This window comes from Tarenaya hassleriana, unplaced genomic scaffold (genome assembly GCF_000463585.1).
Source record: "Tarenaya hassleriana unplaced genomic scaffold, ASM46358v1 Cleome17, whole genome shotgun sequence".
NCBI classification, from domain to species: Eukaryota; Viridiplantae; Streptophyta; class Magnoliopsida; order Brassicales; family Cleomaceae; genus Tarenaya; species Tarenaya hassleriana.
This window is the reverse complement of record NW_010965122.1, coordinates 2,756,495-2,772,164: the sequence shown is the minus strand read 5'-3', so window position 1 is coordinate 2,772,164 and position 15,670 is coordinate 2,756,495. Positions and strand designations below refer to the sequence as shown.

General features: G+C 38.5%; 4 protein-coding genes across 7 annotated transcripts; 1 reads left to right on the top strand and 3 right to left on the bottom strand.

The window, feature by feature from the left end:
• Positions 1 to 484: 484 nt before the first annotated feature.
• Positions 485 to 4,087, bottom strand: LOC104810100 (phosphoinositide phospholipase C 2). Its single transcript, XM_010536297.2, has 9 exons — positions 3,691 to 4,087; positions 2,807 to 3,003; positions 2,584 to 2,719; positions 2,258 to 2,494; positions 1,949 to 2,175; positions 1,717 to 1,834; positions 1,406 to 1,558; positions 1,205 to 1,291; positions 485 to 1,017 (listed from the first exon to the last, which is right to left on the bottom strand). Exons 1-9 carry the CDS (start codon positions 3,988 to 3,990, stop codon positions 724 to 726), a joined length of 1,749 nt encoding a protein of 582 aa, XP_010534599.1. The 5' UTR covers positions 3,991 to 4,087; the 3' UTR covers positions 485 to 723.
• Positions 4,088 to 4,912: 825 nt separating this feature from the next.
• LOC104810099 (phosphoinositide phospholipase C 6) lies at positions 4,913 to 7,865 on the bottom strand. Its single transcript, XM_010536296.2, has 10 exons — positions 7,770 to 7,865; positions 7,427 to 7,699; positions 7,123 to 7,319; positions 6,912 to 7,047; positions 6,573 to 6,821; positions 6,238 to 6,449; positions 6,033 to 6,150; positions 5,794 to 5,946; positions 5,618 to 5,704; positions 4,913 to 5,492 (listed from the first exon to the last, which is right to left on the bottom strand). Exons 1-10 carry the CDS (start codon positions 7,863 to 7,865, stop codon positions 5,199 to 5,201), a joined length of 1,815 nt encoding a protein of 604 aa, XP_010534598.1. The 3' UTR covers positions 4,913 to 5,198.
• Positions 7,866 to 9,421: 1,556 nt separating this feature from the next.
• LOC104810098 (peptidyl-prolyl cis-trans isomerase CYP21-2-like) lies at positions 9,422 to 11,546 on the top strand. 2 transcript variants are annotated; one of them, XM_010536295.2, is made up of 8 exons: positions 9,422 to 9,639; positions 9,744 to 9,807; positions 9,889 to 9,960; positions 10,407 to 10,454; positions 10,554 to 10,577; positions 10,659 to 10,841; positions 10,917 to 10,992; positions 11,088 to 11,546. In XM_010536295.2, exons 1-8 carry the CDS (start codon positions 9,559 to 9,561, stop codon positions 11,224 to 11,226), a joined length of 687 nt encoding a protein of 228 aa, XP_010534597.1. In that variant the 5' UTR covers positions 9,422 to 9,558; the 3' UTR covers positions 11,227 to 11,546. The 2 variants fall into 2 exon arrangements, with proteins under 2 accessions (XP_010534597.1, XP_010534595.1); XM_010536293.1 differs by having other exon boundaries at positions 9,424 to 9,639; positions 9,744 to 9,828; positions 9,891 to 9,960.
• A 682-nt stretch (positions 11,547 to 12,228) lies between these two features.
• On the bottom strand, positions 12,229 to 14,217 carry LOC104810097 (protein yippee-like). 3 transcript variants are annotated; one of them, XM_010536290.2, is made up of 6 exons: positions 14,115 to 14,217; positions 13,901 to 13,996; positions 13,072 to 13,115; positions 12,783 to 12,891; positions 12,574 to 12,691; positions 12,229 to 12,495 (listed from the first exon to the last, which is right to left on the bottom strand). In XM_010536290.2, the coding sequence occupies exons 1-6, from the start codon at positions 14,142 to 14,144 to the stop codon at positions 12,455 to 12,457; spliced, it is 438 nt and encodes a 145-aa protein (XP_010534592.1). In that variant the 5' UTR covers positions 14,145 to 14,217; the 3' UTR covers positions 12,229 to 12,454. The 3 variants fall into 3 exon arrangements, with proteins under 3 accessions (XP_010534592.1, XP_010534593.1, XP_010534594.1); XM_010536291.2 differs by having other exon boundaries at positions 12,636 to 12,691; positions 14,115 to 14,216; XM_010536292.2 differs by having other exon boundaries at positions 13,901 to 14,203.
• Between the last annotated feature and the right edge of the window lie 1,453 nt (positions 14,218 to 15,670).

Here is a 15,670-nt window from a genome sequence, read left to right as displayed (position 1 = left end):
CGACTATATTTGAAACGGATTTCCAAAATAGAAAAAAGAGAGAATATAATCTCATGAAAACAGATACAATAATTCTTATCTATTAAGCAATATCTAGTTCATTGATTGTTCTTATGAATTAAATAGATGTTTATTTATTATTATTTTTTTGTATATTTTTAGAGAAGTTTATGATAATGTTTTCGGGAGTGTTTGATATAACCGAGAAAAAATAAATATCAAGAAAATAAGATTGGTCCGACAACGACTAATTTACAAATATTAGTTTCATAAATTTACACGTCGATGGGCAAAGCTGATCGGATTTTGATTTTTAAAATTCAATTTTATTAGCGGTCAAATTTCTATCCTCCGTTACATCGCTTTTTTTTATTTATTTATTTATTTATCTATTTGTTGCTCTGTCTTCTATTTATCACACACATTGATCTAAAACAACATTTATTCGAAAATAGACAAAATACCAAATGGCTTATATGCAAAGGGTATGAACATGGAATATCAAATTCAGTAATCATCCATTGTAAACAATACAAACATCACACACGACAAAGTCTCTCTCTCTCTCTCTCTCTCTCTCTCTCTCTCTCTCTCTCTCTCTCTGCATATTTCACATAATAAGACACAAAACAAACAACAAATTTTCACAACACTAAACCCTGAACCGAACTCACAAACTCAGTTTTTTTACAGAGTAGTTTACCACCGTACCTGTCTGAAGATTTAGACAAACTCGAACTTCATAAGGAGCTTGACAGATTTGTACTTCTCGCCCTTGCGGTTGTGGAGAGGAATGGCACGTATTCCCTGCCTCAGCTCCCAAACCGGCAAGCATGTCTGGCCTCCGAAATCATCTTTCTCAGACATATCATACTCGTGCACTTCCACACGCAGGAGAGCGAGTTCGGGAACTGTCAATGGGAACTCAAAAACCTCGTCCCATGCAGGTATCCAGTTGTCCTCTAGGGTTTTCGTCTTCTTCATTATTGAATCGGCTGGAACTCCAGCTATCCCAACCTGAAAGTTTTCAACTTTGCTGTCATATATTAACATCTAACACTTGCTCAGTTTCCGAAAACACTCAAAGTTTCTTTTGAGTATACTATGTTCAGTTTCTGGCTAAAAGCCAGACATCTTGAATGGACGAAAGAAGGAAGGATTCTACTTTGAACATAACCCTCTACTTAAAAGGAAATGGACTTACCCTTGTGTAGAAGTCCGGAGGGGAGTATTGATCAAAGTGTGTGTGGCGGAAATCATAGTACCAACCTTCACCCATGTACACAGTTACCTGAAGATATGAACATAAAACGATGCACATACATCAGGGTTATCGGGGTTCAATGACACGAAATGACTGCAGTTATACAAGCCGAGATGAGGTGAGGCGAAACAGAAAACTCACTCTCAAGGTTGTTTTTGGATGTAAAGTAGCTTTCGGATCAAAGACATCGTCGTTTGGGCCAGATTTCAGTAGGATATCAGGTTTCCTCACATATCCGCATCCACCATTGGCTCTAAACATTCCTTGCATTAACCACAACGATCTTCCATGTCCCTGTACAAGGAAAAGCATTACAATAATCCAAATCCGTGCAAGTGTTTTACCCGATGAAACAGAGTACAACCCTTCAAGACTGAATGAAACCTAAATTTCTGGGAAATTCTGGAAATTTAATTCTCCTGAAGAAAATTTTAAGGGAGAGCAAAAGACACCTGCATATTGAATGCCACCATTTGAGCACCGTGGCTCCAGCCAACAAACGGATTGTAATTTGATGAGTCAACTCTTACTCCCTTGGGGTAAATGCGAAGCAAGTTACGCTGAGTAAACCTGGTTTACACCATGATTAACAGACCAATACCAACAGAATTCATACAGTACTGTAGAACTTAGCCAAAACTTTACTAGATATCCTTGCAATATGTGAATATTTACTGAAAATACCTCACTATTTGCTCCCCATATTTTAAAGCTGCCTTCTCAAGCTGTTCTTCGCTCAAGCTAAGCCGTCTCACTCTGTCTGGATCCACCTTTAGACATTCAAGTATTCCACCTTTCGGTTTCCCAGCATGGATTGCAATCAAATGCGTATACTGAGGCGGCATGTGCTTCTTAGATTTGTCTCCTCCTTCATCATCATCGTCATCGTCCTCATCTCCATCCAAATCATCCTGCCACATTAAAGAAAACACCAAGTTAAGTATATACACATTTTAAAAAATTGGATGTGATAACAGGAATCACTTCACATACCCTGGCATCACTTGCGTTCCTCTGGATAAAGCTTGGAACTTCTCTTCCCCAAACTTCTTCATCACCCAATGTTTTACCCTTTTTCTCACCATCCTCATCCTTTCCTTCCTTGTACTCTTTCGGTGGTTTGGTTGAGATGATAATCCGTTTTTTCAAAGATTCTGGCGAGGGGAACTCCTTCAAGCATTCTCCGACAGGAGGAGTAAACAGGATATCACCAAATGTCTGGGTAACCATCTAGAATCCGACAAAAAGGTGGCATTTTCTAAATATTGCTGCGGTCATCGAAATAAAACATTTCTCACAGGAATGACAAATACACCCACCTCAGCAACTTTAGCCTGGAGTTCTGGGGTAAGATGATCTTCAAGGGTTACAACAACAGGATACTCGGATGCATCAAAGGCATGAGCTTTAATAGCTCTAAGGCATTTGATCAGCTCCACGGGTGTAGTGAGTGTCCTGTTACAATGGGTCAGTACGGTTTAATATGCTTAATTGGATAACCATTAACCAAGAGGTACAAATAAAAATACTTTCACACCATACCTTCCGTGAAGGACGTGGATATCATCTTTGTTGGAATTCGGCCATATATCCAATTCAATAACTCTAACACCTTTCTGCAATGCTTTTATGATAGGAACCTCGCTGCAGTCACTACTCAACTGATTACCAGTAAGGTATGAATTATGGCCGGTGAATATGTAATAATGTGACAAAGGAGCATTCATATCTTGATGCACCTGAAAATCAGATAAAGAATCACGTATTACAGTATTACTGATCAATCGAACACAAGATATGTTCTTTTGAAAACAGAAAATCTAACAAAAGTAAACAAATTTATATTTCTACCAAAAATGGCGAACAATCTGATTCATTGGCATGAAGCAGAAGCAAAGTTTTATCTTTCCTGGAAATGTCAATGTCTAATGGACAGTAGAAGGCAAAAACTTGCCCGGTCACTTTACTAGCAAGTACATGCCCTCCGACTCCTATTCTCCAAAAGGGTTCTACTTTTCACAGCAAAAGAACACGGAAATGAAAGCCCCTGTCGGAAATAGAAAATCTTGAACTCCCATGAAAGAGTTTCAATCCAACACAAGAGGAAGCAAACAAGGAAAAGACAAAAAAAAACGACAGATTGGGGGGGGGGCAAAAGGAGACTCTCAGTTGCTTCTCACTGTTTTCTCAGCAACCAAACCGAAAATTCAAAGAAAACCCAGTTCAGAAATATGAAATTCATACAAACATTTGAATCAAACTCCACGAAATACCAAACAAATTAAGGTGGCAGTCCAACCACCTCTTTTTAAGCCCACCACCATTTTTTTTATCAGCTTCCAAACGGAGGAACACCAAAAGAAATCCATCAGAGATCAGACATTGTCTCAGTCAGGAAATCAAAGCACAAGATAAAAGAGAATTACCTCACTTGGAGAGAGAGGAACGTTGTTATCACCAAAAAGGTACTTGAAGAAAGCATCAAGATGGAGACCATTCCGATGAAGAAGAGAGGAGGAGGCATTGATAATAGCTTGAGCATCATCTCTCGTGGCTTTATCTTCCTTTTGGACTTCGATTAGAAACCGATGGAGATGATCGACGGTCATCACGCCATTCTCCGAATACCTTTGGAACAGGGTCTTGATCTCCTTCGGTGCTTCCGACACAGCATGCCGGAACCTCCGCCGGAAGCAGAAACACACTCTGTATGTCTGCTTCGACATGGATGCGAAGACCCCGAATCCGATTAATGCAACGAATTATGTGGAAACAAAAAGTAATTTAGGGTTCTTGGAAATGATCTCGTCCCTCGTATAGGTGGTTCGAATCATTGGGGTTCTCAATAAAGACGGGAATGGATGGGGCAAACTTCAGCAGTGCCACGTGTTAACTTTTCATTGGGCCACGCGATCGCGAGTGGACGAGGCCGTTTTAGTTTATTAATTATGCTAATCGCATAGGTTCGTTTCTTGCGTAATGGAAATTGGGATCGAATTTTACAATCGACAAAAAAATAAAGATGTGAAATAGTGTAATTAAAAGAGTTAGATAAAATTCTCCTTGGAGTGTCCCTCTCATAAAGCTCCATTGAATCTTTTCTTTTGTTGTCGGCAACTAATTAACCGATCATAAAATAAACAAATTTTTTTGTCAGACAATAAATATAATTTATATGGCTAAATTTTGACTTGTATGAGATAAGATCTGTTATGTGTGGTTATTTCGAATTTCTCTTTGGATTTGGATTAGTTATATTCAGATTCCGTCATTTCTATTATAGAAAAAAAATGCTATCATTTGGTTTGGTTCAGATTCGTTTTTTGTGTCAAAATTTATTTTTTTTTTAAAATATCGATTTTTTGATTATTTTTTAATCGGTTTGGCTAGATTTGGATTCTATTTTTTGGGTTTAGAAAAATTATAACCGTTCGATTTTTATATCAAATTCGATTTAGTTACGGTTATATCTTATTCGGTTCGATTCTGATAATATAAATAGTGAGAGGCTATTGATTACGACATCGAACTAAATGATAGTATGGGAATATATATATGATCGAATATAATTAAAATCCCGTAATATTTTCAAATGGTCCGACCAATATCTCCTCCAGACACGAAATTTGCCGGTACAAGAAAGAAAAATCGTAAACTTGCGTAATCACATTTCCCATAATGAATGTTGCCATAGGTTAAATACAACTTTGGGGAGAGAACAAGCTCGAGAGTTTAACCAAAATAAATTAAAAAAATAAAAATACATAAATAAATAAACATGGTGAAAGCTAACCATACAATTTCAGGCCTCAGATCAAAACTCAAACCGAGCCGAAACCAAAGACCACATACACTGTTTCTATCACAAATTCTGCCAAAAAGCTCTGATACTCTCTCATACAAACTCTTCGTTATCTTATCGAATTACTGTGTGTCATTCCAATACGAATCGCATTAGAAGCCTCACCGATTTCAGTTTCTCGCCCTTCTTGTCGTAAAGAGGGACAGCTCGAATGCCTTGTCTCAGCTCTGCAACGGGCAAGCATGTCTGCCCTCCGAAATCATCCTTTTCCGACATGTCGTATTCTCTTACTTCGATCCTAAGCAATGCTAGCTCCGGTACTGTCAATGGGAAGCTGAATTCCTCGTCCCATATCGGGTACCAGTTATCTTCGATTATCCTCGTTTTCTTGCTCGCATTGTCTGCAGGAACACCGACTATGTATAGCTGCAGTTTCATGTATAGATAACGTCAGCTGCTTTCTCGGGGAAAGAACATTCCGAGATGGAGAGAGATCGGTGAAGATATAAAAGGGTGATATGGGTATCGGAATTTCGCGCGTAAGTAGAAACCTTTGTGTAGAAATCGGGAGGAGAGTATGTGTCAAAGTGAGTGTGGCTGAAGTCTAAGCGCCAACCATCTCCCATGTATACCTTAACCTGTTGAAAACGGAAGATAAGCAAAGGGCGAATCTTGAATCTTGAATCTGAAAATATGGGGATTGGATTGAAAAGATGATGATACTTACCTTTAGCGTCTGCTTTACGGGGAGTTTCTTTTTCGGGTCGAAAACTTCTTCCTTCGGATCTTGATCCATCAGAAAGTCGGGTTTCTTTACATATCCGCAACCCCCATTGGCTCTGAACATCCCGTGCATCAGCCATAGCGATTTTCCATATCCCTGGAAGATATTCTTTAAAATTATCGATGACATCTTGTCTGATACACAGATACGAAGGGATTGTAAATGGAGGGTTGTACTCAAACCTGCATGTTAAATGCAATCATCTGTGCACCATGCGTCCATCCAACGAGTGGTTTGTAATTTGAAGAATTAAATCGCGTCCCTTTCGGGTATATCCTAAGCAGATTCCTCTGTGTAAATCTGGACACCCGGTCGAAATGAGCATAGCAAGCAAGGTAATGGTAGACATATATAGTATGAGGAGAGAACCCGATTATACAAAGGTACCTTACGACATCCGTGCCATTGGACGAGCAAGTTCTGTCGAGCTCCTGCTCGCTTAAACTGAGACGTCTAACTTTATCAACCACCACTTTCATCTCGTCTTTCACCGCTCCCTTTGGTTTCCCAGCATGAATCGTGATCAGCCGCTTGTACTCTGTTGCAGGGCCCTGCTTCTGATCTTCACCGGCATCTTCGTCTTGATCACTGTCACTCAGCTGATTATACAAAAAAAGGGATCACGGAATCAAACAAGAACTCCACTGAATCTTAGTTATGCAACAGCCTACAATCCAAGAATCAAATATTCATATGAAAACCGAAAACTGCAATTTTGTTACCTTGTTATAACATTCTAGTTCCAAGACAGTTTCCAGTGTCTGCATACTCTCGGTTCCAGCGCTCTCCTCCTCGGATGATGGAGATGCGTTCTCCTTCTGTTTGATGATCGGGTTCCTGGACTCGAGATACTCTTTTGGGGGTTTGGTTGATATAATTATCCGATGTAGCAGTGAAGCCGGAGAAGGGAATTCTTCTAAGCTATCCGATTCAGGGTAATACAGCATCTCTCCGAATGTCTGAGTAGCCATCTACTTACATGTACAGAAACACAACTCAATCCTTCCACCAAACGAAAACGGTTCTAAATTTGGAATCAGGATCATACAAGAAAAGTCTACCTCTGCAACCTTTGCCTGAAGATCTGATGTAAGGTGATCCTCTAACGTGATTATAACCGGATAAGGCGAACTGGAAAAGGCGTGGTCTCTTATGGATTTCAGGCATTTGATAAGAGGCACGGGCGTAGTGAGTGTTCTGAAAAGATTCATCATATCAATGCACAAGCCTACAATTCAGACCATTACAGGACATGCCTTGAACAAATGTTACCTCCCATGAAGAACATTGATGTCTGTTCCTGTGGAGTTGGGCCAAAGATCGAGTTCGATGACCCTAACGCCTCGTTGCAAGGCCTTAATGATTGGTACCTCGCTGCAATCGCTGCTCAGCTGATTGCCCGTAAGATACGAGTTGTGTCCTGTATATATGTAATAATGCGACAATGAAGCAGTCATGTCTTGATGCACCTGCTCAATTCACATACACAAATATACGATATCTTCAAATTCAACCCAGAAGAACCAGAAAACCGGGAAAACAGCAACGATGGAGAACAAAAACACGACCCACTTACGCTAGGCGTGATGGGTGGGTTGAGATCGTCGAAGAAGAGGAAATGGAAGAAATCTTCTAGGTCGAGGCCGTGGCGGGTGAAGCGGGTGGCGTGGTGACGGCGTCTGATGACGTCATCGATAATATGCTGAGCCTCGGTGGCGGTGGTTCCTTTCTCTCCCTGGTGCTCCTCCAGGAACCGGCAGAGCTGCTCAGCGCCGATGACGCCGGAATCGCCGCCGTCACCGGAGGCGAAGCGGGTCGACAGTTGGCGGACGTCGTCGGTGGGCTCCACCTCGTTGATCTTGAATTTGCGGTTGAAGCATTTGAACATCTTGTAGTTGTACGTCGTCGGTGGGCTCCACCTCGTTGATCTTGAATTTGCGGTTGAAGCATTTGAACATCTTGTAGTTGTAACTCCCGCTGTCGCTCTTCTCCTCCGATTTCTTCTCCTTCCCCATTTTTGTTTTTGTTTTTGGTCAAAACTTCCTAAAATCGACCCTTCTCCGGATTCGAATTCTAGGGTTTTCAGCTTTTGAATTCTTTTGTTGCGTTCTTCTCCGAAGAACTGGGATTGAAAGAGGAAGAAAACAGAGGGGAGAGGGGGAGAGAGAATAAAAGAGGAGGTTTTGAAGCGGGATCGTCTCTTTTGTCTCGACGTGCCCGTTTGTTGTTTTTAATTTTCTCTTTGGTCTTTGGAAATTTTACATTTTATCCCTAATTTCTTTTCACTGTTTTATCAATTTATTTTTTTAGGGGTAAAGGTTATTATCAAAATCCTTTGGGCATTATCCCTCGTCTTTCTTTATATGAAGTTCTAACATTTTTGGGGTTTTTTTCCCCGATTTAATTTCTAATAAGAGAATTTCTTAATTTAGGCATTTCACCTCCTTTTATTTAGTAAAGTTATTTCATTTTCTATTTTATTGCAATTAAAAAGTTAGTGGTTTATTCCAATCTAAGGAAAAAATAAATTTGTGTTGGATCTTGTTCACTTCTAGATTTTTCCAAACTGACTATGCTTCATAAATCTGATGATCTGATATCATGGTAAAAAAAAATTTACAGGCGCGCACAAAAGGCACGTAACTCCTTTCCACCGTTATATTTTTTTATAGTAAAAAAAAGAAGGGGATACAATGATTTCTTCATATATATATATATTTTCTTTTCATGTTACATAAGTAAATTATTGTTGTAAGCACATCTTTTTTTTTTTTTTGATAACGGCGGGAACCCAACCACAGCCCTTCGGGCGCGGTGATAAACCCTCCGGTTCCACGTAATAGCCTGCAAACCACGTGGAACAGGTAAACCACCCAAAGGGTGACAGGCTCGCTGGAGAGTGGAATCGAACCCATGACCTCTTGGAAAATCATGGGCCCTTTAACCACTACACCAGGCCCCTAAGGGCGTTGTAAGCACATCTTATATCGAACATTTTGTTTATATTTTACTAACGTCTTGGGTACTACCGATTCATATAACATACGTATGTGGTTATTTTTGCATGCTCTAAACTTTTAAACTTCTTTTTGTTGGGAATCCATGGCACAACCCTTTGAACCAGATATTGCCTATTCCCGTGGATCGGACAACATGGACAACATATCAAACAGTAACTCTTTGGCTTCCCGCAATATACCGCAAATCACGCGAAGCATATAAATCAATCGAAACTGAGCGGTTAAAGAAATCGAATCCACAGTCTCAACTTTAAACTTTAGTGTTTCAGTTAATCATGATTAGATATTTCTAATTCATTTTGGTGAAATAATATCTAAATTAGTTACAAAAAAAACAATATCTAAATTTATTTTGGAGAAAGATCTGTTCAAATCATCGTACACGGGACTCACCAAACCCTTTTTGTTTTGTTTAATTTACAAATCATTTAATATTTCACATCAAGTTGGGTCTAATCTGTAATTATTTTAATATAAAGACTTTTATGAACAATTCCATAATTTAGGGGTCCTTTTTAATATTTCGGCTAATATGCAAGGCTCCTTAACGGGTGCCGTCAAAGTCAATCACCTCGATCTGGTTCTTGCTCCGACACACCGAGATCTTGTGGTCGGACATCAGTTTTGAGATTTATGCTGGTCTACGGAGATAGATCTACTTGAATTCGAGAATCGTAACGAGGAGGAGATGGCGATCACGGCGACGAGATTGGTCTCTCTCACTCTCATGTGGGTCCTCGTCCTGTTCGTTACACTAGCTCTCATTCAGGTGAATTGGTCATTTCTCTTCCGCTTTCTGTTTGTTTCCTGGGAAATTTCAATTTCTAGAATTTGGGTCTCGACGTATTGGTGATTGTTTTGCATTTTCCGTAGATGAAACTGACTGATGTTGGGGCTCCTAAGCTGAATCGGAAGATTGCTGATGCTGATATTGATCAGATCTGTTTTGGTTGAAACGGTATGATTCAGGTGTTGTGATTATTGCTTCTGATGATGGAAATTTATTAGATTTTTTTTTAGGTTGGAGAGAATTTGGAAGGAGTCACCCACAGAGTTTACTTTGACATTGAGATCAATGGATCTCCGGCAGGTACACATGAAACTCTTGTCTGGTCTTTGCATCTGAAGTTTCATTTCCTGTGAACCTCTGCAACCTTTTCGAGTTCTGTTCTTGATTCTCTTGCAGTATGAACCTTTCTAGGATATTGCAACATTAAGCATGTTTATAAGATTGATTGTGCTATGTGAAAGGTGGCATCTTCCATGACTTGGGTCGGCTCTCTGCTATTTGTGATGCTGATACTTTACTGTTTAGGAAGCATTTGGATAGGCTTAACTTTTCTCGGATGGCTTGTCTATTTGGTTGTAGTTAGAATGGTGTCGTGCGGTTAGGCATGTTGAATTTTGAGCTTGAAACATTGCTTCTTTTCCAAATACCTTTTCTCTCGTTCACGGATCTTTGTAACACGTAAAGCCATTGGGTTGAAGCTCTGGAATCTCCGGTCGTTAATGGTGAGTTTGTTCGTTGATCTTCAGGTCGGATTGTCATGGGCCTCTTCGGGGAGATAGTTCCTAAAACCACAGGTTGATTTTGCATTTAAGTGGAGAATCGATCACATTGGTCTTCCCTTCTTGTCCCGGGAGAGTGATTATCATTGCTGAAATCTTAAACTTCTTTTGCAGAGAACTTTCGAGCCCTTTGCACGGGTAGCCAAGTTACTTTTGTTCCCACCTCTTCAACACATAAAGCCCTTTTGCAGTTTGATGTATGATTCTGTTACATTGCAGGGGAGAAAGGACTTGGAAACAGTGGAAAGCCTCTTCATTTCAAAGGAAGCACCTTCCACAGGATCATTCCTAGCTTTATGATTCAGGGTGGTGATTTCACGCGAGGTGATGGTCGTGGTGGAGAGTCTATATACGGCGATAAATTCTCCGACGAAAACTTCAAACTGAAACACACCGGTCCTGGTAACAGGCTTACCTAACTCTAGCCTCGACAAGTTTCGTGTTATGGCTGCTGATCAATAGAGTTGTGAATCCCAGGAGTTTTATCAATGACGAACGCGGGTCCAGACACTAACGGATCGCAGTTCTTCATCACGACTGTCACCACAAGCTGGTATAAGACATGAACATGAAGTTATTATTGTGATCATGGGTTTTAGACGGATCTCGCATTTGAGCATAACCCTTTGTGTGATTTCCGTTTGTAAGGTTGGACGGGCATCATGTTGTGTTTGGGAAGGTCTTGTCGGGCATGGATGTTGTTCACAGGGTCGAATCCCAGGGTTCAGAGAACGGCGTCCCCAAGAACAGAGTCATCATTTCCGAGAGCGGCGAATTAACTCCGTAGATTTTCGAGTTTGTGGAAACTATAACAAACGCCATATGTTTCGATCCATCTAAAATCAAAAGGGTTTGAACGGAAAGATCAACAAGACTTCATCAAGAACACGTTCCGGATCATTGAACAGAATTAGGGTCTTATTGAATGTAGGATTCGGATTGATATTATAACAGGGGAAGAAGGTTGGAAAATGTACATTTCCTTGATTTCAAGTAAACAGGAGAAAGTGCAATCACCACCAATTGTATATTTTTTTTCTATACAAATTAAACACTAATCGTGTATTGTTAAACGTAAGAGCAGAAGAAAGTTCGGTAGCTGTGTAACTTGTAATCTTGTATTGAAAATTCAACTACCATTTTAATGTAAAAACAAATAATTTCATATTCAATTTTGTCGAAAAAATTCATTTTATAAAAACTTATATATGATATAAATTTTACCGTTACAATCGATTAATTTTCGCATTCATGAAGGACTGAATTGAAATAACAGAAAAAAGGGACAAACATACAAAATGAAGATTTTATTATCACAACAGTGGAGGGTTTTTTACTCAAATGATCCATTTGGGTCGCACCTATTTCACGTGTACACCATAAAAAACATAATATATTTTTTTTCTTTAAAAAGACGAAATTAACCTTAATGAATACACGATATTTTATCGGTTCGAAAACAACTTCGTTATTACGATTTCGTAATTAATTCTAAATATAGTTACAATTGATTCTAAAAAAGGTAGCAAAAAAAATCATCGGTCTTATTTTAGTTGTATATCAGTTACATGTTAGTCGTAATAAGATCGCAAAAAATAAAAAGAAAAGGGTATTTTGGATTTTTCCAACCGAAAAGTGGGTTAAAATTGAATTTTTTTTCCGGCAGCGGCGGTAGATTTTCGAGTTTGCAAAAATTAAAGAAACGCCATATGTTCCAGACCATCTAAAATCAAAAGAGTTTGGTCAGAAAGGATCAATGAGACTTCATCAAGAACACGTTTCCGGATCATTGAACAGAACTGGACTTTTATTGAATGTAAGAATTAAGATTCAGATTGAAATCCACAGAATAATTTTGGTACAAGGGCTTTTGCCAGTTTAACAATTGGAATGATGATATTACAACAGGGGAAGAAGGTTGGAGAATGTACATTTCATTGAATCATGTAAGCAGGAGAGAAAGTGCAAAGGTCAAGCATCATCAGCATCACTTCCACCTACATGAGTTCCATGGCTTATCCAGTAGTTGCTTCCATCGGGTCCCGATATCTTAAATCTGTTCGAAATTCAACATAAACCATCTTTTTCCGATCTAACCCTTTACTTTGTTGCGCGAATACAAGGCAAAGCTCACCATCTTGAATCAAATCCATGACATCTATCACTAGATGCTGCCGATCAAATCTAAGGACTGACCTTTCAAGCACCGATTTTCCTTCCTTGTACTTCTGGCTCTTCTCATGGGCCATCTCCTGAAAACGAAACGCCAACCAAAACTCTAGTCACCCACCAGGAATCTCGATCAAAGGCAGAAGAAACGGGGTGATTACTTTCGAGTCTTACATATCTCCAACCGACGATTGATCCACATCCGACGCAGAAAATGTCAGCTACGGTATGTAATCCAGTCATCATCATTCTGTCTTCATTCTCCCCCATCGAAACATTCACACTATCAGATCATCGACGGGAAATAGAAGCAGAGCGATCGTTAGAAGCACGCGATTCCTTCTCAGAATGCAATCTCTACGGTCAACTTAAGGCTATGAGCTTATTGTATACAGCACCCAGAAATATTTAAGTGGTGAATGGATCTACTACTGGTGCCTAAAACAAAATCAGAAGCACTTACACCTTATTGAAGAGATAGGCTTTCCCATGCCTGCAGTGAAAAGACTGAATAAGGGAACACAACACAAAGACACGAACACAATGTCAGTACTTTCTTTAATGACTGAAGCTTGTGTCGGTCTTCTTCCTGAAGGCATCGGAATCTTTACAAGATCGCTGTTCAGAAAACTTCAAAGACTATCTCGACGAACAGCAAATGTGGAGCCACGGCTAAAATTTTCGATTCAAAATTGTCCAAAAGTGAGATTCTTCAAGATCATCCAGCTAAAACACCAGAATGTGATCTAACTAAGATCATTGAAGCTAATCTTCACAGAAGAGGCCAAACCCAGAAAAAATCACGATAATTGATATGTGAAAGAAGAAAGAAGTCTCATACTTGAAGATTTCGATCTTAGATTACAGAGAGAATCCAAATACCAATCAACACTCTACAGATTCAAACTAAGATTTAACACCAAAAACATCAGTTCACAAAACACAATAAACCATTTCTGGGATTTTACCCAATTCATCCCATCTCTCATTTCCTGGAACTGAACACAGCAGCAAAATCACACGCGTGTGAAAATCCAGACTTTTTACACAGAACAATATGAAGTGACATAGCAATAATATATGTATCCGACTTTATCAAAAAATAATATATGTATCCGATCAAACAGAATCCGGGTTTTTCTAGAATCATCGTGAAGGAAGATCCACTCAATCGAACAACATGTATAACTGCAAACCAGACTGAACAGAGGAACACCACAAACCCAGATGAAATTTCGGGGAAATCATCAAGAAGAACACATGGAAAGAAGCTCAGATCAAAGAGACAAAACCTTGGAGATGATGTCTTCGTACACAGCAAGATGGGTCTTACAGTGTTTGCAACTATAGATCTTCCCCTCCAGATTCACCACGAACAGCCTCCCCATCTGGATTAAAAACAAAAAAAACCCTCCGTGTCCGTGAGCCAAATCGAACACAAAACCCCAGAATCAGAAGGTCGACTTAAGCAAAGAAATCGTGAGAAAAAGGGATGGGACTCTGTTCCTTTCTCGTGCAAACTTTATTCTCTCTCATTGCTGTTGTGTAGTTAACAAGAAATGTGGCTGGGGTATTCTCCCATTGATTTCACTTTTATTTTTCTCTTTGGCTTGACGTCGATACATATATGAAAAGTATATTAAAAAAATAAACTACACGTATTTATATATGTATATATAATGAAAAACTGTACAAGCAAGCGTCGTTATCGTTGGTTTCTTGAAAATTTCACATGACAGTTTATAGCCATTATCCACAAAAAGTACAAAGGAATTAGAATAGACATCCGTGTAAGGCTAAGTATATTTAACGATACAAGATTAGTGCTTAATTATTAATAATTTAAGTTTGAAATGTATTCCATTTAATTTGTATAGAGAAAAAAAGTAATTGGTGGTGGTTGGTTGGTTATAGTCTCTAGAAGCAAACCCCTCTAATGATTCGGACCAAACTTTTGTCGCAATAATAGTTGTTTATTTATTTTCATTTTATTATTAAGAAACAAAATTACAAGACATGTGGGGCATCTGCCACTTGCTAAGATTTTATTGGCCTTACGTGGCAATTTTACGAGACGTGTTTCTTGGGTTCGACCTTATAACTAGGATTTAATTAAAGGTTTAACTTTTACACGATTCGATTATATGCCAGATTTATTCACTTTGGACAGGAACAACCATAAACCGTATACAAAAAATGAGATATTATGTTACCTTTGTGATTCTAAAATTCTTCTGAAATTTGCTCTGCTTCCGTCGATTTGTTCACTTTGGACAGTACGACACATGTCTGAAGCCGAGGATTACAACGCTTTGATTCCATGACATGAAGAATCTTCAGACACAGATCTGAATTATCATATGCTAATAAACCGTCAACCAATATCGTCCAAGACATTATCATCGTAGTTCTAATTTTCTGCCTCCTATATCCGGTACCTAGTTCCACCGAGTACCATGACTACCAATGAAGAATGTAAGAAAAAAATGAAGAATTTAGAAAATTTCAGGTATGAGAAGAATGGGCGAGAACACGAAATCAAGTTATTATATAGTAAACATGATTATAGGTATAAATTAATGTATGTATTTATTATAAATAAAAAAATCTGTAAAAACTATATTTATAAAACATTAAAGTTAATTGATTCTAATTATTATTTACATAAACATCAGTTACGTAAATGTATTTAATAATAAATAGATAAAGGAATGTCACCTAGAAATTCTATAAACGATATCATAATTATTAATTAATTAATTTAGATATTAATAAATTTTTAATAGAAACATTTAGAATCCTGAAAATTATGTGATATTAGAAACAAATAAATGGAGATATATGAACCAGTTGGTATAGATATTAAATACGGAATCCGTATTAAACTCCTGTGTTAATACGATGATATAATGAACGCTATTCACTCATGAATCTTAACCTTTTTTATGTTATGTTTTAATTGAAAATTTATTACTTTATTGATTGAAAATATCGGAATGAAAAGATAAGAATGTATAAAAAAAAATTTCTATTCTTATTAGGAGACACCTGTGATTCACCTA

Coding starts and splice junctions, on each gene's coding strand:
- LOC104810097 (XM_010536290.2), bottom strand. CDS start 14,144: ATGAGAGAGAATAAAGTTTGCACGAGAAAG. Junction 13,997..14,114: donor ATAAAGTTTGCACGAGAAAG/GAACAGAGTCCC, acceptor TTTTTAATCCAG/ATGGGGAGGCTGTTCGTGGT. Junction 12,496..12,573: donor CATGGATTTGATTCAAGATG/GTGAGCTTTGCC, acceptor AATTTCGAACAG/ATTTAAGATATCGGGACCCG.
- LOC104810099 (XM_010536296.2), bottom strand. CDS start 7,865: ATGGGGAAGGAGAAGAAATCGGAGGAGAAGAGCGACAGCGGGAGTTAC. Junction 6,450..6,572: donor AACTAGAATGTTATAACAAG/GTAACAAAATTG, acceptor TTGTATAATCAG/CTGAGTGACAGTGATCAAGA. Junction 6,151..6,237: donor AATGGCACGGATGTCGTAAG/GTACCTTTGTAT, acceptor CCGGGTGTCCAG/ATTTACACAGAGGAATCTGC.
- LOC104810098 (XM_010536295.2), top strand. CDS start 9,559: ATGGCGATCACGGCGACGAGATTGGTCTCTCTCACTCTCATGTGGGTC. Junction 9,640..9,743: donor TTACACTAGCTCTCATTCAG/GTGAATTGGTCA, acceptor CATTTTCCGTAG/ATGAAACTGACTGATGTTGG. Junction 10,993..11,087: donor ACGACTGTCACCACAAGCTG/GTATAAGACATG, acceptor TCCGTTTGTAAG/GTTGGACGGGCATCATGTTG.
- LOC104810100 (XM_010536297.2), bottom strand. CDS start 3,990: ATGTCGAAGCAGACATACAGAGTGTGTTTCTGCTTCCGGCGGAGGTTC. Junction 2,720..2,806: donor ATCCACGTCCTTCACGGAAG/GTATGGTGTGAA, acceptor CCATTGTAACAG/GACACTCACTACACCCGTGG. Junction 1,835..1,948: donor TATGGGGAGCAAATAGTGAG/GTATTTTCAGTA, acceptor GGTGTAAACCAG/GTTTACTCAGCGTAACTTGC.